The sequence below is a fragment of the Macaca nemestrina genome, chromosome 7 (genome assembly GCF_043159975.1).
Source record: "Macaca nemestrina isolate mMacNem1 chromosome 7, mMacNem.hap1, whole genome shotgun sequence".
NCBI lineage: Eukaryota > Metazoa > Chordata > Mammalia > Primates > Cercopithecidae > Macaca > Macaca nemestrina.
In genome coordinates this window covers 122,917,385-122,943,014 of record NC_092131.1, presented here as the reverse complement: position 1 = coordinate 122,943,014, position 25,630 = coordinate 122,917,385, and the positions used below count along the sequence as shown (strand labels likewise).

General features: G+C 44.7%; 1 protein-coding gene across 1 annotated transcript in view; it reads right to left on the bottom strand.

The window, feature by feature from the left end:
• The window catches only part of LOC105493153 (TBC1 domain family member 2B), an 82,775-nt gene that overhangs the window by 46,224 nt on the left and 10,921 nt on the right, over positions 1 to 25,630 (bottom strand). The window contains exons 2-3 of the mRNA XM_011760627.2: positions 12,697 to 12,850; positions 3,401 to 3,569 (exon numbers count right to left, since the gene is read on the bottom strand). Coding sequence (XP_011758929.2) covers positions 3,401 to 3,569; positions 12,697 to 12,850 — 323 coding nt within the window. The remainder of the gene's footprint in view (positions 1 to 3,400; positions 3,570 to 12,696; positions 12,851 to 25,630) is intronic.

The window sequence follows — 25,630 nt, the reverse complement described above, 5'->3', positions numbered from 1 at the left end:
TGGAATGAAGGGAAGCTCTCAGAGGTTTTCTGACACTTTTAGGAGCACAGATCCCTTTCTTTACTGAGAAGCCCGATACTTTGAAACAGAGGAAACCAGTGGTTCTCTAGTTGCAGGTACCCAGGGAAGGCAGCCCCACTGTGTCTCCCGGCTGATCCCTCCCCATCCCCTGGATGCTGGGAGATGACTGGGACTTAATTAGATGGCACAGGGCAGACAGGCACATGGTGAGCAGAAGTCCTGGGATGAAGAGGAAGGCACAGAATGGGCAGAACAGAGGCTCACGAAGTGCTAATACTGGGAAGCAGCTGCCCAAGGAAGAGACTAAAGTCGTATCATTGAGAACCTCAAATATCAGACCAAAGAGTCTGAAGCTGCACTTGCAGGCTGAGGTCTATCAGCAATGCTTCTGATGTAGGGAGATGACATGATCAGAGCTGTCTGAAGACAGAAAACAGCAGAAAGCAGATGGATGGGAGCAGAGCAGGACCAAGAAGGTGGGACTGCAGCCATGAGCCAGGATGAGGAAGGAAGGCAGCGCCCACTACAGTGACCACCCTCACAAGTGCTGGTCTTCTGAGGTCTGAGTATCCCTGACATTGAGCTCCAATATAACCTGTATATATCCTATATATCCTACTCAGCTTCAATTTATGGCTTAAAAACTAAAAACACACAGAGAATAACTTTATCATACTGAATTCAACCATGAACATACAAAAAAGAAAGCAGTTATAGCAAAGAGGCCACTTTTTAAAACAGTGTGTCCTTGGATGGCAGCTTCTAAGAACACCCCAGCCCCACCCTGAAAAACCAGTGGGACCCATTATGGAGCTCAGCTGGCCAACTGCACGGTGACCGCTGGCCCGGACTCTACGGGACAGCAAGAGAGAACGGCCAACTGCACAGTGACCGCTGGCCCTGGCTCTACAGGACAGCAAGAGAACGGCCAACTGCACAGTGACCGCTGGCCCTGGCTCTACAGGACAGCAAGAGAACGGCCAACTGCACAGTGACCGCTGGCCCTGGCTCTACGGGACAGCAAGAGAACGGCCAACTGCACGGTGACCGCTGGCCCGGGCTCTACGGGACAGCAAGAGAGAACGGCCAACTGCACGGTGACCGCTGGCCCGGGCTCTACGGGACAGCAAGAGAACGGCCAACTGCACGGTGACCGCTGGCCCTGGCTCTACGGGACAGCAAGAGAACGGCCAACTGCACGGTGACCGCTGGCCCGGGCTCTACGGGACAGCAAGAGAGAACGGCCAACTGCACGGTGACCGCTGGCCCGGGCTCTACGGGACAGCAAGAGAACGGCCAACTGCACGGTGACCGCTGGCCCGGGCTCTACGGGACAGCAAGAGAACGGCCAACTGCACGGTGACCGCTGGCCTGGGCTCTATGGGACAGCAAGAGAACGGCCAACTGCACAGTGACTGCTGGCCTGGGCTCTACGGGACAGCAGGAGAACGGCCAACTGCACGGTGACCGCTGGCCTGGGCTCTACGGGACAGCAAGAGAGAACGGCCAACTGCACGGTGACCGCTGGCCTGGGCTCTACGGGACAGCAAGAGAACGGCCAACTGCATGGTGACCGCTGGCCCGGGCTCTACGGGACAGCAAGAGAGAACGGCCAACTGCACGGTGACCGCTGGCCCAGGCTCTACGGGACAGCAACGGCCAACTGCACGGTGACCGCTGGCCTGGGCTCTATGGGACAGCAAGAGAACGGCCAACTGCACAGTGACTGCTGGCCTGGGCTCTACGGGACAGCAGGAGAACGGCCAACTGCACAGTGACCGCTGGCCTGGGCTCTATGGGACAGCAAGAAACTTCCAAGTCTCCCCCAACGCACTGCCTCTACAATCTTTCTCTTTTTCTATTTTTTATTTTTTTTGAGACGGGGTTTCACCCTGTCGCCCAGACTGGAGTGCAGTGATGCGAACTCAGCTCACTGCAGTCTCGACCTCCTGGACTCAAGCGATCTTCCCACCTGTGCAGCCTCCAAGCAGTTGGGACCACAGGCATGCACCATCACACCCAGCTAATGGATAAACAAAATATGGCACATTCATATATGGGAATATTATTTGACCATAAAAGGAAATGAAGCACTGATACTTGCTACAACATGGATGAATCTTGAAAATATTATGCTAAGCAAAAGAAGCCAGACACAAAGGTATATACAGTGCCATTTATATGAAATGTCCACAATAAACAAACTCATAAGCCAGGGGCAGTGGCTCATGTAATCCCAGCACTTTGGAAAGCCAAGGTAGGATTGCTTGAGCCCAGAAGTTGAGACCAGCCTGTGCAAGATAGAGAGACCCCTGTCCCTACAAAAAAAAAAAAAAATTAAAATATTAGCCGGGCATGGTGGTGTACGCCTGTAGTCCCAGCTACTCTGGAAGCTGAGGTAGGAGGAATGCTTGAGCTCAGGAGTTCAAGGCTGCAGTGAGCCATGATCATGCAACTGCACGCCAGCCTAGGTAACAGAGCAAGACCTTGTCTCAAAACAAAACAAAACAAAACAAAAATCCCACCAAAAAAAAAAAATTCATACAGATAGAAAGTTGATTAGGAGTTGCCTACAGTTGAGAGTTGACAGAGGAGAAGGGGTTGGGGGAAATGAGAAGGAATTGCTAATGTAATGAGTTTCTTTTTGGATCGATGAAAACATTTAAAAATTGATTGTGGTGATGGTAGCACAACTCTGTGAATATACCAAAAATCATCGAATTGTACATTTTAAATGGGTGAATTGTACCGTGTGGGACTTGTATCTCAATGAAGTTCTTATTTAAAAAACAAGTCGACCATAGTGGCACCTGCCTGTAGTCCCAACTACTAAAGAGGCTGAGGCAGGAGGATCACTTGAGCCCCGGACTTGAAACCAGCCTGGCCAACACAGCAAGACCTCATCTCATAAAAACCAACCAAACAAACAAAAACCAACCCACCTCCACTCTCATTTGACCATGCACAAACAGGGAATGGAAATCCAGAGCACAGGACCTGGCCAACCTAGTGTCTTGGAGAGGGGACTAGGCCCTAGGCACAAGAAGCCCCAGCTCTGCAGCCTGGAAGAATTGTGACCTCGGACACATACTCTCCTTCAGCCAGTTTCAGTCTCTGTAAAATGTCAGCCATATGACCTGCTTCACAGAGTTGAGCAATTAAATTAAACCGTAAGTGTGAAAATGTTTGGCACAGTGTCAGACACAGAATAAGCATGTAATACAAGCTAAAACCACAACGATCTATGGGAAAGTATGATGTAAACAACAAAGGCCTTTGTAAGTGTAAGATAGTTTTATAACCTCATTTATAAAATTATAACATACATTATCAGAAACAATCCATTTTCAATGTCATATGCTGCTTTCCAAAGACTCACTTGAGCTCATTGCCCCACTGTTTCAAAGAGTAAAAATTAATGGAATTTGGATGCCCTGGGGCGGGCTGATTTGCAGCTTGTTCTCCCACCAGCTCTCCAGGCACAGTCTCCACAGCTAGGACATTTCTGGCTTTTTCTGCAGAAGCATTTGGGTGTGGGTAAATTAAATCTGAAAAGAAAAAGGTAAACAAATGTCAGTTACTCAAAGCTTCCACATAAAACTTGATATCCCACATAAAACACTGACTTGATATACTATATAAAAATCTAAACTATGTAATAGTATATTTTTAATGTATACTATATAAAAAACATAATCTGTGGGTAACTCTGGTGTTCTGAAACCATTTTCATCTAAATAGCTCCATGTTTCTCAAAGGAAGGTTGTGACATACCTCAAACCACCAAGTATTAACAGTGTTGGCCCAGAGAAACCAAAGGCTAGAATTTTCCTCCAGTACTGCAGATCAATAACCCTCACCATAAACCCGTCATCAAAGTCCAATCACCTGTACTGATAAGAAACAATTTCCAGGATAAACTGTTATATAAGAAAAGCAAAGTGCAGGTCAGATTATACAAGGGTATCTTTTCTCTAAGAAAGTGGGAGAAATACAAATATAAATGTATTTGCTAATACTTGTAAAGAATGATACTGAAAAAATAAAGTTTGCACATCACAGAATAGCAGTTCAGTAAATTCACAAGCAAACCCACTGATGCTAAGGCATGATGAAACTTCACATCTTTAAAATGTAAACTTTTGAAATAGTTAAGGTGGAAATCATATGATGGTCAGGATTTACCATCATATGGTAAATATGATGGTAAATAGCAGTATTTTGTTACTTAACAAATACATAGTAATATTTGCTTCAGGTAACATTTTATTTGCTTCAAAATAACAAAGCAGGATATCAATGAAACAAGAGGGGTAATTATTGCTGCAACTACCTAATAAACCTGGAGGTAATATTATGTTATTCTTTGTATATGTTTAAAATTTCCCATAATAAAAAGTTACTTAAAAAAATTTTTTTTGATAAAAACTTTTCTTTTTTTTTTTTTTCTTCTCCCAAGACAGAGTTTGGCTCTTGTTGCCCAGAATGGAGTGTTTCGCTCTTATTGCCCAGGATAGAATCCAATGGCGCAGTCTTGGCTCACTGCAACCTCCTCCTCACAAGTTCAAGCGATTCTCCTGCCTCAGCCTCCTAAGTAGCTGGGATTACAGGCACCCGGCACCATGCCCGGCTAATTTTTGTATTTTCAGTAGAGACGAGGTTTCATCATGTTGGCCAGGCTGGTCGCGAACTCCTGAGCTCAGGTGATCTACCCGCCTCCGCCTCCCAAAGTGCTGGGATATAGACATGAGCCACTGTGCTGATAAAAACATTTCTAACTACAAATACTTTGTATTCTTCCAAATGACATAATCTGCACTGGTGTTTCAGTGGTAGAATTCTCCCATGCCAAATGGCATAATCTCTCTGAGAATAGGACATGCTTGTAAACAGAATTCAATATTACTTTAAAATAATCAATTTGATCTACACTTCTTTTTAAAGTATCTCTGTATCAACAAAATCAACCATCTCTTTCTGTGAAATCAGAATTGACTGCTGACCACTGATATTCAAGAAAAATTCTTTTCTCTTTCTTTTGAGATAGGATCTCAGTGAACACGACTCACTGCAGCCTCAACCTCCCAGGCTCATGAGATCCTCTTGCCTCAGCCTCCCAAGTAGCTGGGACTACAGGCACGCACCATGCCCAGCTCATTTTTGGGGTTTTTTGTTTGTTTTGTTTTGTTTTCTTCTAGAGACAGGGTCTGCCATGTTGCCCAGGCTAGTCTTGAATGCCTGGGTTCAAGCAATTCTTCCACCTTGGCATTCCAAAGTGCTGGGATTACAGGCGTAAGCCACTGTACCCAGCCAAGAAAAATGTGTTTCTAATCAGAGGAGCACACAACCAGAGCCAGCAAGAACAGGTCTCTGCTAAAGGTCACTGAGCACTGGTAAAGGAAACAGACAGCAGGCACTCCTGGGCTGCTCCGGCTTGGAGAGCAATGTACTGAATGTCGCATGATGAGCCTGCACTGTGTAGGCAGGTTCTGACTTGACCAGTCAGTGTGGGAAGGGCTTCAAAAACACACTGGGAAAGTATCTTGGGCGTGGCTTGAGTAAACAACTGCTGTGTATCTATTAGGGTAATTTGGCTCTGGCCAGAAGAGTCAATGCATGGCTTACAGTAGGGTTCTGACTAGGAAAAGCAAGATGGTGTGCTGGGAACAGAAGAATTACAGGCTTGGTAACAGAGTATACACTTTTTTTTTTTTTTTTTTTTTTGAGACTGGCTCTCACTCTGTCACTGAGGCCTGGAGTGCAGTGGTGTGATCACGGCTCACTGCAGCCTCTTGAGTCAAGAGGCAAGAAGTTACAAATAACCACAGATTGCCAGTTCTTGGTTTTACTATCATGTATTAAGCACTAGGCACCGAGGGCACAACAACCGATGAGACAGAGCTTTCCCCATAAAGGAGAACACGTCCAGGAAACAGACATAAGTAACACAGTAACATGTCAAGCTCCAAGTCACCACAGAATAAATAAACATTGAGTCCTTGGGATCCAGACCCTTCCTCTGAGTCTTAGGGTTCCAGGAGATGCCTGGGGGACTTCTAGAGGGAGAAGAGGATGGGGGCCCCATGCTCAGTTTCATCCTCAGCAGTTCCTCTCTTCACCTTTTATATACTGGGGTTCCCTTTAAGATTTCATTTGGAAAAGAGGTTCCAGCAAACAAAAGAAAAAAAAAGTTCAAACCCCACTAATCCAGTCCAGTCCCCTTACCTACTTTCTCCATCAGGACACTAGCGTCCAGAGCCAGGGCCAGAACCCGGACACCTGCCCCTGCAGTATACAAACATCGCAAGGCAGGTAGAGATGAGTGTACCTACCAGAGGAGGGCACAGTACCTGGAGTTGGGGGCGGGGGGTGCTCAATGTTGGTGAGCGCGTGTGTCAGTTTACAGGTACATGGAGTACGGGCGCAGCACAAACTCCTTTACTTCAAGGGCTGGTCTTACAACCATCATCACAATTCTAAGCCAAATCAGGAAATAAACACAACAAACTGTACGGATTTCTACTACAGGCTGAGTCTGGCCTCTTCTTCCTGTGTGGGTTAGTAGCAAGGTGATGAACGGCCTCTGCGAGACTGGACTGTCAAATGCTCATGTGGCAAAGTGCCTATTACCAAGAAAACCCCAGGCCTTGCAGCAACCCACAGCCCATACTGGAAATACTTCCTGAGGAACTCAGAGGCCCCAGGGAGGGGTGGAGAAAAGGGACCAGAGACCAGGGAGGAACATGTTGGAGGACAATTTCTAAAAGTAATTATCTGACTTGAAAAAGAAGCTCTTTTCCAGCTTAATACATTTTTGCTGTAACTGTTATTTTTGTCTGGTTTTTGGTTTTTAAGAGACCATGTGAGATGTACTTAATGAAAGCAGAGCTGCTGGCTTCTCCTCAATACATGTCCTAGCATTAGCATGCAGGGAACCGCCTCAAGGAGGACGTTAAGGGAAAACACAAACTAGGACATGGCAACATTTCCTTGAAGATTTTAAGAGGCTGGACTGGTGTTCATGAACATGTCTTTTGTCTTACAGCTTCAGTGGGGAAAGAAAGTCTGTGCCTGATGGTTTTTGGTGTTTAGACCTCTGTCCTTTTTAAACATTTTCAAATGCCTAAATGAAAACTCTGAGGGAGTTTCCGACTGCATTGTTCCCATTTCCTAGGTTCTGATTCTAGCACCGCCTCTAAATCCAGTGTGACCCCGGGCAGTCTCAGCCTCCCTGGAGCTGCTGGCTTCTCCTCCCTGGTCTCCAGCCTCCCTGGTCTCCAACAGCCGTTCCCATTTGCTGCATTCTACCACATGATGCTCAAAGTCTCCTCCTAATGGGACTCCCTGCACAGGAGCGGCTCCTGCCTACATCTGGACTGCCTCAGTGAGTATTCCCTCTCCTCTCCTGCTGTGTCAGTCAGGCCTAGGTGCTCCGCCAGCAACTTCTACAGAGCACAGAACTGCGTACAGTGGGAGAATTCTCATAAAACTCAACCCAGGCCTGTAGCTGCATCCAAGAAAGGAGAAAAGAACATTGGGAAAGGGTTGTGCCCATATGCATCTTAATGAAAAGCAGAACTTTTCATTAAGGACACAGCAAACGAAAGTGTGGGTGTCAACATTGGGAGGTGGAGGAAGACAGGGTGGGCTTAATCTGAAAATTTTTTTTTTATTTACCAATGTGAGTTTTAATACAGATTGTGAAGGACCAGTCAAGAGGAACAGAAATATCTTCCAAGTGAGAACACAGCATGCATCTAAGCACCAAAAAAAAAGAGGCGGCAAACCACCGGGTCCTGACAGGCCCCAGCATAGGCCAGTCCATATGTCTGGCTAATTATTCATCTGCCTGTCCTCTACCCCCATCAAGGACACAACTCTGTGAGAAGTGAACCTCTATCTGATTTGCTAACAGCTGCATATCCAACACCTAGCATAGAGGAGTGACTGAATAAATATTGGTTAAATGACCAAATTAATCCGTAAGCGACAGGAACTTGCTAACATGGCATGGGAGAAAAGGCCTTCTGTGGGTTTAAACAATCGGGCAGAAGGCAGCAAAGGCTCCTGCAGTTCTTGAATGGATTTATACTCATCATCCTTCCAGACTTTCCTCTCTCCTGCCACCTTGCCTCTGACAGATTCCCTGAATTGGGGTGGGGGTTTCCCTCTTTTCCTTTCCCATTCCTCCCTGTTCTCCTGCAACCTGACTCAGCCACCGCCCCTGCCCCCATTCACAGCCACATCAACCCCTGTATTCACCTGCATTAAGTCCCACCAAATCTAGGCTGAGGATGTCCCTGCTGACACCAAACTCCAAGCTTGTTCCAGATAGTCTCCTTTTGGACCCTATCCAGCAGGTTCCTCCCAGACAGAACTGCAATCAAACCCCACTCGGCATCTCCCTGACATCCTCCCTCCCACAGTCACATTCTTTCACAACCTGACTTTCACAGAACCTTCAAACCAGAAGGAACCTGGTTCAGAGAGCATCTTGCTTCACAGATGGGGAAATCATGATGTACTCAAGGTCCCATAAGCTCTCTCCATGCTGTCTCTCAGATACAATGCTGGTAACTACCGATACTTCACAAGAACGGATGGCATTTTGCATTTTACAAGGATTACACGAAAGCACAGCTTCCTTGATCTCTGTATGGAATCATGACATTAAAGGTTGATGTGTAATTCCTGTGGCACTGCCAACGCGGGGCCTGCATTCCACCTAATGGCTTTCCTTCTGGCAGCCCTCTACACCCTGCACCCCGCACCGAGAGCACTGCTCAAGCTGCCTGAGGACTGAAAGTTACAGCTACTCCTCCCACGCCATCCCCTTGCACACAAGCTGTTAAGAGTGTAACAGTTCAACTACCCGATGCAGCTGCTTCAGGGGAGGAAATGTGTGGTCATCCTTCAAACTGTCTTCACAATACAATGTTCTGCAAGAAATACCATCCATATTCAAACAGGCACTTGGGTATTTGAGACTGCTATGACCATGAATGCTTTAGTACTCATGAACTTTCAAGAAGTTTTTTTAAAAAAGCAGGATCTTGTTACCCCTGGCTTGTTTTCTTATTAGTTTATGTGGGGAATGAAGTAAACAGAATGTGCGAGACATACATCCTGTAATGAGGCTATTAGTCATTTATGGGCACCTCCTTTGGGTTCTAGTTACCTCATTCTCAACAGCTATAAAGGTTTGTGGACCCCTGATTGTATCTTTATGCAAATTATTCTTTTGTGTTGAAACTAGGTCTTTCTCTATCCAAACACAGAAGACAATGTGGAATGGTATTTGAGGCATGGCATGCCTTCAGAGGACAGGCTACAAAATAGAAGGCACACAGAACAGATATTGACTAATAATAAAGCTGCAAGTTCCAATCACACACAGGAAAGTCTCTTACTCAACACAGATTCTAGAAAAAAAGTTAATGTAAGCAACTATGTGACAGTGCTGGCTCCTTAATGAATATTCAATCCAGCTTTTCCTTACTTATAAACCTTGGTTTTGATCGTGGCCATATGCTCAGCTAAAATACTTGGCTTCCCAGACTCCTTCCAGCTAGGAATGGCCATGTGACAGTTCCAGCTAACGATGCCTAAGCCACAGGTTTCTGGGAAAGCATTCTCCTTTTTGATGTAAGTGCCACCCCCAGGGGCAGCCAGCATGAGCAGGAAAGCTAATACACTCTAGCAATGGAAAACAGAGTCCGAGACAGCTTGGGCCCCTCAGCGGCACTAGTGAGTAGCTATGCCAGCCATAAACTGCTTATCATGTGAGACAAATTACTCCCTATGTGTAAGTCCTTATTAGGAAGGTTTCCTACTAATTACAGCTGAACATAATGCTAACCCTTTCAAAATGATATCATCTCATACATATCTATACAATATATAATATATGTGTATATACACATACATATGGCTCTTTACACTTAACAATGCAGCTTCCCGTTTGATCCTTAAAACAACTACAACGGAGGGGGAACAAACTTCAATTCCCAGAGCCACAGTTTCCTACCCCTGTACTACAAGATAAGTGACTTACTTAGAGTCTGACAACTAGTAAATATCCCCAAGACTCACAGGCCCACAGGGCTTCTTCCACCAGGCAGAGCTGCCTTCTAAGATATATAACTAGCTATCAGTGGAAAATGTTAATCCCCTATATTTTTCCCCATATTAACTTTAGGTGCTAGGAGGGTCCTGATGGGTGAAGCCCATTAGACTACAAACCAAAATGTTCCAAACAACTGGGTGACCATGAGACAATACTAGGAAAAATTTTATTTTTAATGCAAATCAGTTATAAAAACACTCTTCTTTAATTCTTGCTAGAGTAGGCTAAGCTGAGCAGATAACTACAAGCATGGCTTTAGAAACTTCAGAGCACTGCCATATAACACAACACAATTTATCTTTGAACCGGATTTGATCTCTGATGATGAAACAAAAGGGGCTAAAATATAAGCTTTTCTTCTTGACTTCCTGCTTTAGATTTTTTGACTTCCTGAGCTATTATAGTCTCACATACTGCTCTGGGGCCCAAAGTTTCATTCCTTGTTCTTAGAAGCTATCTAAAAATTAATAGAAGTCTAAAGTTACAGTCATTTCTATCTATAAAAATCTTCAAAGGCACTCCACTGCTCTTAGGATAAAGTCCAAAATCCCAAGGCCAGCAGTCTAGGCTCTCCCCCAGCTCTGGCTCTGGGTCCCCGGGTGTGCCCCCAGGTTCGACTCGCACCCCACAACTGCTTCCAGCCGGTAGCCATCCTGACTGCAGCTCTGGGAAGGCACCGCAGTCCAGCCCTGTCATCTGCCTCCCCGCTTCTCTACCTAGCTAATTCCTAGCCATCCTTCAGGCCTTGGCTTAGATGCACTTCCTCAGAGAGGCCCTAACTGCCAGAAGCTATGCACAGCCCACTTACAGCCCATGGTACCAGCATGCACCCTTCCCTCACATTTCTCTCATTTTTTCTCTGCACAACCACCCTGCTTGACTAGAAATTCTGCGAGGAGAGGGGCAAAGCTCATCTTGAGTGCCAACTTTGCTGAATGAATGAGTAAATGTCAGATGGCATTTACTCAAATGCTAAATTCGATACCTGGAGTCCCCAAATCAAAGGAGGAGAAACAAATATGGGCTTCAGATGTTTTCTCTGGCTCTCCAATCACAGCATTTTGGCTTAGAAGGAGGAAGGACAGCTGTTATAAAGAGACTATAGGGATAAGCATTACTTCTTTGTCCTCCTTTTGGTTGAATATCCCTGAGTCTTTGCTAGAAAGAAGCACTTGGTGTCCTCAGAACAAAGGAACTGAGGCAAATCAAGTACCTCCTGTGCCAAAGGCAGTGGCTATGCTCATGAACACCGCCTGTTCCCACAGGATTTCCAAATGTTCCAAGTGACTCAGACACTCAGTTAGGAGCTCCTTTTGATGAAAAGCACTAGAAGAGTGGCTTTCAAAAGAACTCAGTTACCAGTGACTTGACCCTGAACTAAACATAAGGGGGCAAAAAGCTGAAAATAAAGGCATGACCTCAGAACTTGGAATAGACAAAGTGCTAAGACAGTCGTGAAAGTGACTCGAAAACTCTCACAGAAAATATATCAACAAGTACAAAGCATATATAGTAATTTCTCACTGATAAGAGGGATTAACCTACTGAAAAATACTGGGACAAGTAAAAACAAGACTGGCAAATTTGGAGATGAAAAATTTGTCTAAGAACGCATTTGTTTCTGGAGTAAATCAGCCACACATGTGCCAACACCATCCTTGGTGGGACAGGCAACTCGGATGCAGCCCTGTGTTCTGCTGAGCAAAGGGTCCCACGGGTTTTATTAAGTGCAGACAACGTCTCTTTATGAAACTGTTAGAACTAGTCCTTACTGTTGTCTACTTCTTTTAATGTATGCTCCATGTGTCTTCCAAAAATACTAGTACAACGGCCTGGGCTTTTTAGACCTTACTTCTGAGCTTAGGAGGCTTTTTTGTTTGTTTGTTTGTTTGTTTTTCTGGATGTGTTCTTTGCCCTGTATGGAGAGCGGGGGCCAAAAATAGTCCCATCTCCACAGTCTTTGCGGGGGGGGGTAGGATGGGCAGCAAATAATTGTTGTCCTGTTCTTTCTAGAGGTTATCTCCATGTTGCAAATGGCCAGGGATTACCCTGAGTTATAGAAATGCCATGAATCCAGGACAGAATTAAATCAATGTTTGAAGGTTAAAGTCTTCCTAAGAAACACTAGAGAACTGTAAGTGGAATGTTTTGAGAATACCTTCCTAGCGTATACAAACACCTGTTAACCTTGGCAAGTCTGCCCAAGCATGACTATTTAGGCACGAAGTGCTCCATCATTAGGTGTGGTAGAAAGGCTGGCCCTGCAGTCAGAACTAGACTTACAGCACCACAACTTACTACATGCTGACCTTAGTCGTATCATCTCTTCCATATGCTTGGCACTGGCCTTGCCTGATTCCAAGGCCATCACTGGGTTTGCATAAGCTTCGTACATAGAGGCGCTGGGTAACTGTGGAATGCTGTCCACTCATAAGGTAGCATCACTATTATTTCTTTCTAAAATCATTTTCATTCACTGCTAAGTTCATGTGTGGTATCGAATGGCTCACACAAATAACTGACCCAGCTCCCCTTTATTTCTGCCTTACCGGTGTTATCTCTGGCTACAAGACCCTTAGGAAAATCCCCGGGAGTTGGAGAGGTCCTGCTGTCCCACTTGACCATGTCGAGACTGTTACAATATTCCCATCTCTTCTGCTGAAGCTCCTGTAACCAGTAAGTCATGAGTTGACGATTGGGAGCCTAGAAAGAGGGAGGGGAAAAACATGTTATGGCCACCAATAATATGAAGAGCTTAAAAAATATTATGTCTCATGAGTACAGACTGTTCAGCTTGCCATATGAGAGTTAAGATGAACAGATCAAGGAAACTTCAGCTACAAGATTAGTAGCTTTTGCTCATGATGAGTTGGTCAAGCAAACAGCAATTGTGACATGAAGAATTGAACACAATTAATAAGAAGTCTTTTTAAATTCTAAAATTAAAGAATAATGCAGCATAACATTTTCCTCAAAACTGTTTAGGAAGGTGTGATAATACTGCTGGCTCTTTTGCTCTGAGCAACTATAAATTCCATCTTCAGAAATAAAATCTTACATAGGTATGAATGACGGCCTTGCCAAATAACATCAAATAATGATATTTAAACTCCATCAGCATCTGAGAGTATACAAAGAAAACTGCAGATTAAAAACTAGCTGGCACTCCTATCAGAATGGCTAATATTTCAAAAAGTTGACAATGCCAAGTACTGACAAGGGTGAAGGGCAGCTAGAACTTTCATAAGCTGCTGGTAGAATGCAACTTGGTGCAGCTACTTTAGAAAACAGTTTGGCAATTCCTTATAAAGTTAAACATACACTTACCAAGTGACCTGGCAAGCCCATCCCTACATATCCACCCAAGAAGAATGAAAACATATTCACACAAAAACCTGTATGTAAGTATGTATAGAGGTTTTATTCATAATTGCCAAAAAAATGAGAACTTCATCTGATGAAAGGATTAAAAAAAAAAAACTGTGGTACACATCCATACAATAAAATACTATTTAGCAATAAAAAGGAGCACACTATTGATTCCTACAACATGGATAAATATTAAATGCATATTGCTAAGTGAAAGAAGCCTGACCCAAACGGCTATATACTATATGATGCCATTTATGTAACACCCTGAAAAGGCAAAATTGTCAGAACAGAAAACAAATCGGTGGTTGCCAGGGCTTGGCAGGGAGGGGAGTAGCTGACTACAAAGGGGCAGCACAAGAATTTCTGGGTAACAGAACTGTTCTGTATCATGGTTCTGGTGGTAAAGTCATGATTCTACGCATTTGTCCAAAATCATAGAATTATATACACAAAGAGTGAATATTATTTAAAAAAATCAACCAAGATGGGGGAGAGGACCCAGAACAATGAACCTAACTATAAACAAACTAGACTGCAGGTATGGGTTAAGGTCTCCAGGCTGCCCCCTGCAAAGGAGTCCCAAGAAGAAGGAAGGCTGCCATGACACAATTATGGGAACTTCATCAACACTGGCATCCAGTGACATGTGCAGACATCAGACACAGTGGTTCCCAAGATCAGAGGCAGTGAAGAAAATGGCTCTGCAGGCATGACAGCAAGAGACAGGCCTAAACCAAACTACTACTACTTACAAGCAAAGGATACAAAGGATAACCTCTGGGTGCTGTGGCTACAACCTGGGTCTTTTTAGTGATAACTGCATACCTGGCCTCAGATAAAGAAAAGCCTTCATTACAGGATATTTGGGTATTTTACAGAAAGTTCTTCCAACTATCAGCCAAGTTGCCATTTCATCTATTCATTTAACCAACATTTGCCAAGCACCTATCAGGTACCCAGACCTGGGGCTTGGCCTAGTGAGAAAGACAGGAAAAAACACCCAGTAATTTCCATGCTGCATTAAGTGCTATGACAGAAAGCAGAGCAGGTGAGGCAGGGCTGGCGTGACTGGAGAGCACTGGGGAAGGACAAATAGCCAAGGAGGGAGGTGCAGCAAAGGACAAGGTACTCAAAGTTCAGGACACCTGCCACATGCAGGTTTAAAAGCTTCAAAGTATTGGTTTAATGTTTATCTTCTCCAAGAAACAAACTCCAAGTTGTCTCCATTTCTCTAGCATCTAGCTCAGTGCCAGGCACATACTAGGTCAGTATTTACCGAATACATATATGTAGGAATAGTGAATGAATGAATGATCAGAAAATGATACAGGAGAGCTTGGTCTTAAATGGGAAGCAGGCAGTGGCCAGAGGAAAAGAGATTTCAGGAAGAGAGAGGAGTGTCTACAAAAGTGAAAAGGTCAAAGAGCAGGAGTGAGGTGAGGTCAGTGAGTGGCAAGGACCTGGCCCTGAAGGGACTTGTGTGCCTTCCTAAAGAGATGGAATGGGGAACTTAGCAGAGCACTGGGGAAGGACACATATCAGATTATTAGACAAAGGTACTGCTGGTGAAAATGGTGGTGAGGGAAAGGCAGGTGCAGTTTGCATAGAAGGAGATTAGCTCAGGCCAGAGGCCATGAGCCCACTTAAGAGATCCATTAATTACAGCCTGGAGTTTGGGCGGCAGGCTGGTTGCAGGGTAGACACAGGAGCTCAGCCTGGCCCTGGGGCGGAGCAAAGAGCACACAAACATTTCCACAGGAGGGGAGAGGAGAGTCACCAGGCAAGTCAGGAACTGAGACACACAACCATAGCCAAATTCAGAGCCCAAAGCCCACCCAGTCCTCCCCTTTTTTTTGCAGATGAGGGGATACAGGCCCAGAAAGGGAAGTGACTTGTCTAGATCATACAGGGAGTCAATACTGTGAGCCCGGTCTGCCAAACCCCCAACCCTTAGAGGCAATTGTGTGTTTGGGTGGGGGGAATGTGTGTGTCTGGTCCACCCACCAGCTCCCTAACTACCTGGCCCCTCCATCCCCATGCCATGGATGAGCTAAGCACCCTGGGAGCCTTCTGCTCCAGCCAGGGAGGCGTCCAGACACTTGCTCTACTTCCTCTTGTTCAGCCTGCACACGCAGCTGTGTTTCTATTTATGCTCAGGAGCCACAGGCTGCTCAGAGAAGCTGGCACACACTCACTAGGACAGATCTGAACCAACCTCTCCAGCTGCCTCTGACAATGCAGGCACCATGAAAAATCTGCTTTTTACAAGAAATCCTTTTCCCTTTAAATCTCTGAGTATTAAATCTAACTGGGAAACAATTAGTAACCTCTGAGTCATCTCTCACTAAATTCCCGGGGCAAAACTTTGAGATCACATGCTTTCAACGACTGCTATTTTATCATATTGTAGAAATTCGGTCAATAAGCTGGGCAAAATCTGGTCAGGAAGGCAGTTAATCTAGACACTGATTAACTGGGTTTGTTTCCTTTCAAAAAAAAAAAAAAAATCTAGACAGGCAGGTGTGGTTGCTCACACCTGTAATCCCAGCACTTTGGGAGGCCGAGGCAGGCAGATAACCTGAGGTCGGGAGTTCGAGATCAGCCTAGCCAACATGGGGAAAACCCCGTCTCTACTAAAAATATTTTTTTAAATTAGCCAGGAGTGGTGGTGGGCACTTGTAATACTTGGGAAGCTGAGGTAGGAGAACTGCTTGAACCCAGGAGATGGAGGCTGCAGTGAGCTGACACGGTGCCACTGAACTCCAACCTGGGCGACAGTGAGACTCTGTCTCAAAAAAAAAAAAAATCTAGAGATCACTAGAAGACTTTTTACTTCAATCCCCAATTAGCTAGTAAAAGGCTGGGGGCCAGGCTGTCTGAAATGTCTCTGGGGCACGTGCTTTGACAGAAAAGCCCCAAAGGGCCTTTTCTGAAGACAGCTGAAACCCAAAGACAGAAACACACACAGGCTCTAAGACTGAGCACCACTAAAAGTACAATACAGCAAAATCAGCAGAAATCCAAAAAGCCTCTGGGTTTTCCATCTGATATCTTTCAGCGAAGGACTAAATGGAGATTCAGCTCAGGCCTAATTAAATGTATAATCACAAACCAGCCTCTTTATCGCCCCAGTCCCAATAAATTGGTTCAGATCTGCCCTGTCCAACACAATAGCCACTAGCCAGACGTGACTACTGAGCACATGAGAGGAGACCAGCACCACATGATAAAATCTTTTGGATGTACTGAATTAAATACAACAGTATTAAAATTAATTTTACCGGTTTAATGTGGCTACTTGAAAATTTAAAAGTATGTATGTGGCTCATATCTTATCTTTACTCAACAGAGCTGGTCTATACCACAATGGCAAATATATTCCATTTTGAGAGCCAAGGTTGGTGGGAGATCTGGCTTGGCAGGAAACAGCACCTCAGGATTACAATGTAAGCCAAGGGCATGAGGTCCCCATGGGGGTGTGGGGCAGCCAACACCATTGCTCTTCTACAGCACTTTATGACTCAAGATAACTGCTCTCTTTAAACAGGCACCTCCATATCTCCAACCATCCCATGGTCCATTAATGTCCAAGGAGAGGCCAACGTTCTTTAGGAACCCAGGCAACTGCTGGTCTGACTAACAGCTTTAGTGCCTTTATTCAGTGCTCCCAAAGTGGGGCGAGTAGGACCTTCGAGTGATCTGGCTGCACAGACAATGCCTTGCTGGGTCTATCACCAGGAGTTCCCTCCACTGAGGCTCGGCTCAGCTGGTGACAATGAGCCAGTCAGCGCAGAAGCTTACCACCAGGACCACACAGCATTCACCAAAGACATGCCCGCCAGAGGAGTGAGGACCAGGAAGGATCACCATCTGCCCCCCACCCCTCAGAATGACCATTTAAAACGCTGTGGTCCCATGTTCTGGAGAGTCAGACAGGCATTCCACTCACGCTAGAAGAAACAGCGACAAGGCAGAGCTCCACAGATCAGCAGAGAATTGGGAGCTGATTCCACGCAAGCACCCAGCAAGAAGCCAGGTGTTAGCGGGTGCTGTCTGATGCCTCACCCAGGCCAGCTCCTGAGTGTCCCCTCACACCAGTCTCCTCAGCTCCTTCCTACTCACCCTTCAAGGTCCAATGCAAAGGCCACCTCTTCAGAGCAGGTTTCCCTGATTTGGGGGTACATTTTGTCTCCATTCTCTGAATGGGGAGCCTGGAGAATCTTGTAGCCCAGGTAACCCTCCCATGGAGATGAGGGCACTCCCTGCGTGTTCCTCACTAACCTAAGTTCCTTAAAGGCAGAGGCCAGACCTGCTGGTCTCAATATGATCCAAGATGCCTTGCACAGTGTCCTGAATATAAACACTCAAATATCTGACTCATCCTCTCATGTTCAATTGTTGCTACTTCCTCTCAACAATGCTGAAATCCCAGGTCAAATATGGCACCAATCCCAATATGAGACAAAGCCGAACATCTTGGAAAGCCATTGTAGTTGTCTCCTACATGGCTGCATGAACGTCCTGGGTTTCTTCTACTCAGGAAGAGGGGCAGACAAGGATTGGGTGGTCACAATTCTACATGGCAGCCATCTGCTGCCTTTGGGTGCCAAGACATGAGGCACCAGCTAGGAGAATAAAAGCAAGCCATCTGTGTTCTGCTCGAGGTGGGAATGCAGTCCTTGACAGCCGGCTGAGAAGTACCATGTGATGCCCCAGCTGCTCCCACAAGCTGCTGTCCCCAGGTCTCTATTAGCACAAAACCCAGAAGCCCACTCATGTGTGAGACAGGCCCTGGCCACCTGTTTCTTCTCTTGGGCCCCAGAGACTACCCTCAGCCTCCCACCGGCTCTCAACTTGATGCTTAGACAAGTCCCACAATAAAGTTGTTTGATTACAAGTTAACTGATTTCAATACACAAATATTAAGGGTCCACTCTCAGCGGGAAGTACATGATTGTGAGGAGAGGGGCTGGAGTAGCAATCCAGCAGCAGCTACAGGGAGTCGGGCCTCATTATCTCCACTAAACAACAAGTTTATCTAAGCTTTTATTCCCTTTGGTAAACAATGTCCGCCTATCAAAATTTACCACATTTTAGAAGCTATAATAATGTTCACATTCTTTGACCTACAATTCCATTCCTAGAAATGTAGCTAAAGTAGTTCAAAAGAGGAAAAAGGGACAACGCCATGTACATAAAGTGTTCATTTGCTTGACAAATGTTTATTAAGAGCCTAACTTGGGCCAAGGCCAGTAGTTAGCACTAAGAATACAGAACTGGATGAGATCTGGTTAATTCCTACCTCTGAGATATTCACCGCAAGCAAACATTTTCCTTTATGCCAACAATAAACAGTGGGAAACAGGTTCATAATTATAATCAACATAAAATGCCTAGGTATCCAATTAAGAAATCTAGAGGCCAGGCCCAGTGGCTCATGCCAGTAATCCCAGCCCTTTGGGAGGCCCAGGTGGGTGAATCGCCTGGGCTCAGGAGTTTGAGACCAGCCTGAGCAACATGGTGAAACCACATCTCTCAAAAAAAAAAAATTAGCCAGGCACAGTGGCATGTGCTCGTAGCACCAGCTACTCAGGAGGCTGAGGTTAGAGAATCCCTTGAGCCCAGGATACAGAGTTTGCAGTGAGCCAAGATCTGTACCCAGCCTGGGCAACAGAGCAAGACAAATCTCTTGGTTAACCAGGCACCGTGGCTCGCTCCTGTAATCCCAGCATTTTGGGAGGCCGAGGCAGGCAGATCACCTGAAGTCTGGAGTTCGGGACCAGCCTGGCCAACATGGTGAAACCTCATCTCTATTAAAAATACCAAAATTAGCCAGGTGTGGTGGCGCACTCCTGTAATTGCAGCTACTCGGGAGGCCGAGGCAGAAGAATCGTTTAAACCCAGGAAGCAGAGGTTGCAGTGAGTCAAGATCGTGCCACTGCACTCCAGCCTGGGCAATGAGAGTGAAATTCTGTCTCAAAAATGAAAACAGAAGACACTGTCTCTTTAAAATGTAATAATAATAGGCCAGGCACAGTGGTTCATGCCTGTAATTCCAGCACTTTGGGAGGCAGAGGTAGGCAGATTGCTTGAGCCCAGGAGTTCGAGATCAGCCTGGGCAATATGGTAAAACCTCGTCTCTATTAAAAATATAAATTTAGCAGGTGTGGTGGCACACTCCTATAATCCCAGCTACTCGGGAGGCTGAGGCAGGAAAATCATTTAAACCTGAGAGGCAGAGATTGCAGGGAGCTAAGATCGTGGCACTGCACTCCAACCTGGGCAACAAGAGCAAAACTCCATCTCAAAAACAAGACCCTGTCTCTTAAAAATATAATAATAACAGGCCAGGCACAGTGGCTGACACCTGTAATCCCAGCACTTTGGGAGGCAGAGGCAGGCAGATCACTTGAACCCAGGATTTCGAGACCAGCCTGGCCAACATGGTGAAATCCCCTCTCTACAAAAAGTGCAAAAATTAGCCAGGTGTGGTGGTGCATGCCTGCAGTCTCAGCTACTCAGAAGGCTGAGGTAGGAGAATTTCTTGAGCCCAGGAGGTTGAAGCTGCAGTGAGCCATAACTGTACCACTGTACTCCAGGCCAGGTGACAGAGTGAGACCCTGTCTCCAAATATATATATGTAATTTACATATATAATATATATAATGGCATTAGGACAACTGGCCAAATATCTGGAAAAAAATAAGTGATGCCCTGGGTAAGAAACCTATCATCAGAGAAAATAATTTCAAATTTAATTCAAGATTTAACAAACTAATGAATTTAATAAAAACCATTAAATGAATGCATTTAACAAATAAGTAAATTTAATAAAAACCATTAGATCAGTAGAAGAAAAAGCCTGTATAATTAAAATTAAGTTTCTATCTCTTTCTGCCTCTTACAACAGTTGTATAGATTTCCACCAATTATAAAGGTATGGAAGGGAAGATAGGACTTAAGCAATGCGGCATAGCAGAAATTCACATGGGAAGGTTTAGCTAAAACTGAAGTATAAACAGCAGCCACAAGACTCTACACAGAAAATGAATGCCATGTGCACCATGATGCAGTAGATGAGGAAAACAAAACACTCTTTCAAGACCGAGCCGGAAACTGAAAGCTAGAAGGACAGACACTTCAAACCGTAAGCCCGGGAGCTGCTTCTCCCATGGGCAACCCTGGAAGCCAGCTCCAGGCAGCAGGGAGTCACTGATCATAAGAGGGCTGATGATTCTCTCCAGCAGCACAAGAAACTGCTGTCCTAACATTTCTATTTTCTTGGAAGGTAAAGGGCTTTCTAAACCCACAAAGAAAGCAAAACAAAGAAAATATGTGTCTAAAACACTACAAATAAATTAATAGACAAAGACGAACTGAAAAAAGACCAAACAACTTCAAAGTCACTAAGTGTGGCGTAGAGTTTCACACCACCATAACTTTGCAGGGCTCTTCACTCTTCCTGGACTGTGGGAAGTCCTGTTTGTCTGGTAAGTTCCTATTAATCTTTAGTTTAAAAAAAAAAAACAAATGTATTTTAGACTTCTATTTCAAATAATAACAACCTACATCTGCTGAGGAGAATTTGGAAAACACAGGAAAGCAAAAAAGAAAATAAAATGAACATAGCTGCATCACCAGAAATAACCACCATTAATACTTTGGTATTTCCAAACATTTTTCTATCCATAAATGTATAGAAAATTCTCTACCCATAGATTTTCTACCAATTTTCTAGCCGATTGGTAGAAAATCAATTTTCTTTATAAAACTGTATTAAAATTACATAGACTCTTCCATAATCTATATTTGCATATTATATTAGACACCATCCATAAAACAATTACTGTGTGCCAGACACTATGCTTTCGCTTTATACACACTGTCATTTAACCCTCGTAACTATCTCTCCCTAAACAGTATCATCTGCTTGCCCATGGACCCTGGAGCCTAACTGCCAAGGTTCAAATCCCAGCTCTGCTACTGGCTACCTATGTTAGGTAAGTTACATAAATTGTCTAGGCCTCAGATTCCTTGCTGGTAAAATTGAAAGAATAATAATAGGAACCTACTTCACGGTATTGAAGATCAATGAGTTAACATGTGTTAAGCTCAAAAGGGTGTTCGGCACCAAGTACTCATTAGGTATCAACTATCTATATTATCATGTTTACCCATGATAACCCACTTAACATGTGTTAAGCTCAGAAGAGTATTTGACACAAAGTACTCATTGTGTATCAACTATCTGTATTATCATGTTTACCCAAAATCTCACAGTCACTTGGCACAGTCAAAATTTAAACCTGAGTCTGCATTACTTGCTATCAAGGGGAAGGATGAGAGAGCATGTCCAAGACAAAATCAATCCTCTCAGCATTTCAGCAGGAATCACAAGTTCCTCTATGGTTTTTCTCAAATATTGAAATGCTGATGGCCTCAGTCAATAGCAAAGTTCAGATAAAAACCTCTGGGTTGGCTTCAGGGACAAATAAAACTATATCAGATGCTGGTCCCCACATCAGTACAGAAGGTCCTCTGGACATCAAATCTAGAGGGCTAGGCATAGAGTCACTGGGAGAGGGCATGACCATCAGTCTACAATGGCCAACATGCTTCCACTCTTAATCACAATTCTGCTCTAACAGCACTTCTCAAAACTAGACTGCTGTGAGCAATAACAAGACCACACACAAGCAAATATGGAGAGGACAGAAACTTCTCCATCCTGACATAATAGAATCGCCAGGTCTCCTATTCCTAAGGACTCCCTTGTCAGTCTCTCAGATTCATGCATCCTGACAGTGTCAGAGTCATCTACCCCGGGACCCCTGGGTCTCCAGATTCATCTACCCCTGGGCCTCCGCAACAGCTTCCTAACTGGACTTGCTGTCTCAGTCTCCCCTCTCTAAATACTCTTCTGACACCTAGCCAATGAAGTCATATATGTTGCATGCTTAAAACTCTCTCATGGCTTCCAAGTGTCAAGAAATCTGGCCCGCACTGCCCCACACTCCATAGAACTATAACCTTTCTCCCACACTAAAGGCCCACAAAAGCCTTCACAATCTCTGCTGCTACTGCACTAACACCTCCCTAACAAATTCCTACTCACTCAAGACCCAGCTCAAACATCTCATCTACAAGGCCAGCCAACATCCCTTATACAACCAAACGATCATTCCTCCAGCATGCTCTATATGATGCACACCACCTCAATCACCCACTTAGGGTTATGAACTCTGGGTTCCTTCCCAATGGATCAGGTCCCACCACGTTTATAAGCCAAAAGAACAACATAACCAACAATCACGAAGGAGCCACAGGAAGGAAAATATATATACAGAATGGGTCAAGTCTGCATACCTTATAGAAAGCAATTTAAATTACAAGGATAGTTTTGAGTATTCATTTCTCAAAAGAATGCAATGGCTGCTCATAATGAAGGAATTTTTGTTTCTTAAACCCAAGGAAGGATATCTGGATCTCTAAGAAATGTCTAAAGTAATTTCTTCCATAAGCAATAAAAAGCACAAGAATATTGTAAGCAGCCTGATAATACAAAACAAAATTCAAATAGAAAACAGACTATAACTCCGAACCTGATAAATAACTTTACGTTCCAAATTTTTTCCTGAGTGTTTCAAAATCATGAGCCTGGAAACAATCTCAAGGGATCTGGACCAGCACCAATGGGGGAAAAAATGTATTTTTTTCCCCAGGAAGGTTTTGAAATCTTCTGTTTCAGCCCAGCAACAGAGACTGAGAAGTAAAATACTGGATCTCCTGGCTCCTTGGAAAACGGAATGCAAGGTCACAAACCTCCATTCCTCTAGTGAACATAATAAACTCTCCTTTAGTATCTTTTAAAATTGCTATCTTAAAAGTAGCATCCATATGTCTTACAAAATAATCGTATCTTATTAAAATAGTTCTAATCTAACTCCTTTCAAAGGCTGAGCACACACCTAGAACCCATAATCAATTTCCCTGAATAGTCTGTGTTGAGGTGGGCAGCCATTCCCTGGGAAGATGCCACATTCCTCATCCATTCTGGCAGGTGGTGGTCTGAGGAGTTCTGCCACCTCTAACACTCAAGCACCCCTTTTAAAAAGCAAACACCTTGAGAGAAAAGCCATTTCTTAAACCCATATTCAGCAAATACCTTTTTAAGCAAATACCATTTAATAGAGATTAGCAACTAAGGGTAATGGACTAGAAGAAGAGGGCCTACAACTAGAACAAAGAAGAGCAAATGTGAGTTCACAGGAAAGTGGGCAACGAAAACAACTGGGCTTGTGAGGGATTTGGCCACATCAAAGCCTCTCACAGCCCAGGCCACCCGGCTGGGCTGAGTCAGATTTCATCAAGACAAGGGCAAGGACAAGGCCACTCTCCGGACATGCTCGTCCCTACAGGAAATGTAGAAGCCTGTCAAAATGCTTTCTGTTTCAGAGAGAAAGGGAACACGAGGCCTCCAAGTGACCACAGGGCTACATTCCTATGGTTCTCTCTCAGCTCTGCCATTGCACAATGTGAGAGAGCCAGGGATGAGCTCATGATAAATAACAACTCCTGCAGCCACGGCCTGTGGCCTATTGGATAGTCTTGCTCCACCTCCGCCCACAGTGGCTTCCACACACGATGCAATACCACATTATTCTGCTTGATGTTTTTCAACTAAAACTAGGGCAAAAGAATGACTGACTTAACATGAAGTTTTAGGAAATGGAGATAGGATAGGTTCCCAGGCTCCACCCATCAGACATTTGGGAAGCAGGAGAGCCCGGTACCAGGAACCTGCCTAGTCTTTCAGTGAATTTACAGGCATGTTTGGGAACCATGGTGATTTCTAACGGTGTTTTAAGGTGGAGCTGGTGTTTAAGGAGTATCAGATGGTCGTCCTACATCATTGTTACCCACTTCTCTCTGGTGAAAAGCTGGGGGATCTGAAAGTAATTACCAGTTCTTTGGTGGTGGTAATCATTGCAATTCACCCTCCCAGAAATACCCAAAGATGCCAAGTGAACACTGTTCCCTCCAGGAGCCTCCCTCTGAATGCTCAGGGAGGAACCCTAGCATGCAGGGTCTGCCAGCCACTACGATCAGCACAGAAGACAGAAATCTTAGGGCTAATGGAGAATTGGGCCAAAAGTCATTCCTCTGGAGCATAGAAACTCAGAATGCAAAGTAGATATGCAGTTATAAACCACAGAGACTCAACTTGAGGATGGAGGGCTCACACTTCACTGGTCTCCACCCACGCAGTTTAGTTATTTCTAGTTCACTTAGAAAGCCACCATCATACAGGGACAGTCTTCTTCACAGCCAAAGAGGACATTCATCATCGAGAGGACAGCAGTGTTTCACAGGGAAGCCACAGAGATCTGCAGCAGAAGGGCTGGGATGCTGGAGAGAAATGCAGATTCCTAAGGCCCCCTCTGGCCTGCCAACCAAAGCAGAATCCCCAGGGGAGGAACCCCAGAATCTGCATTCTAACAGAAAGGAGGAGGAGTCTTTTCCACACAAAACTTGAGAACTGCAGTTCTCAGGGAGATATTTGCCTTTAAAAGATAGAAACAAAAAAAGTCTTATCAGCATGTTACCTCTAGGACAATATATACAAGAGAGCTGTGTAAACAGTATAAAAAGTGGTTCACTTCTAAGGCCAGAGGGTGTGCCTTACAGAGCAGAATGAAAAGATACAGCCATCTGCCAACTGCCTGTTTTCCTTTGACAAACCAAAGAGAAAACTAAAGCCGCCTCCAAAGAGAAACCCTCTGAAAAGGGATGCACCAGGCCTCAGTCTCTGCCAGGGAAACATCACTGATGCCTCCTATCAAGTCAACCCCCACTGGAAGTTTATAAGCTGTGCTGTTAATTTCCAACCTCCATGTGACTAGACTTCTTAAATCTGTGCCCCAACACAAAATGGTTAAAGGTACAATTTGAGTCTCCGTATACAACTACTAAAAAAAGAATAAGCCCAATTTTCTACCAATGGATTAAGATAGATATATAAAGCAAGTATCATCAAACTGCTGGGTTTAAAATGGTAAAATACTGTTCATGTGTTTGGAGAAGGTTTCAGTGGTAGGGTAGCTAGCTGTG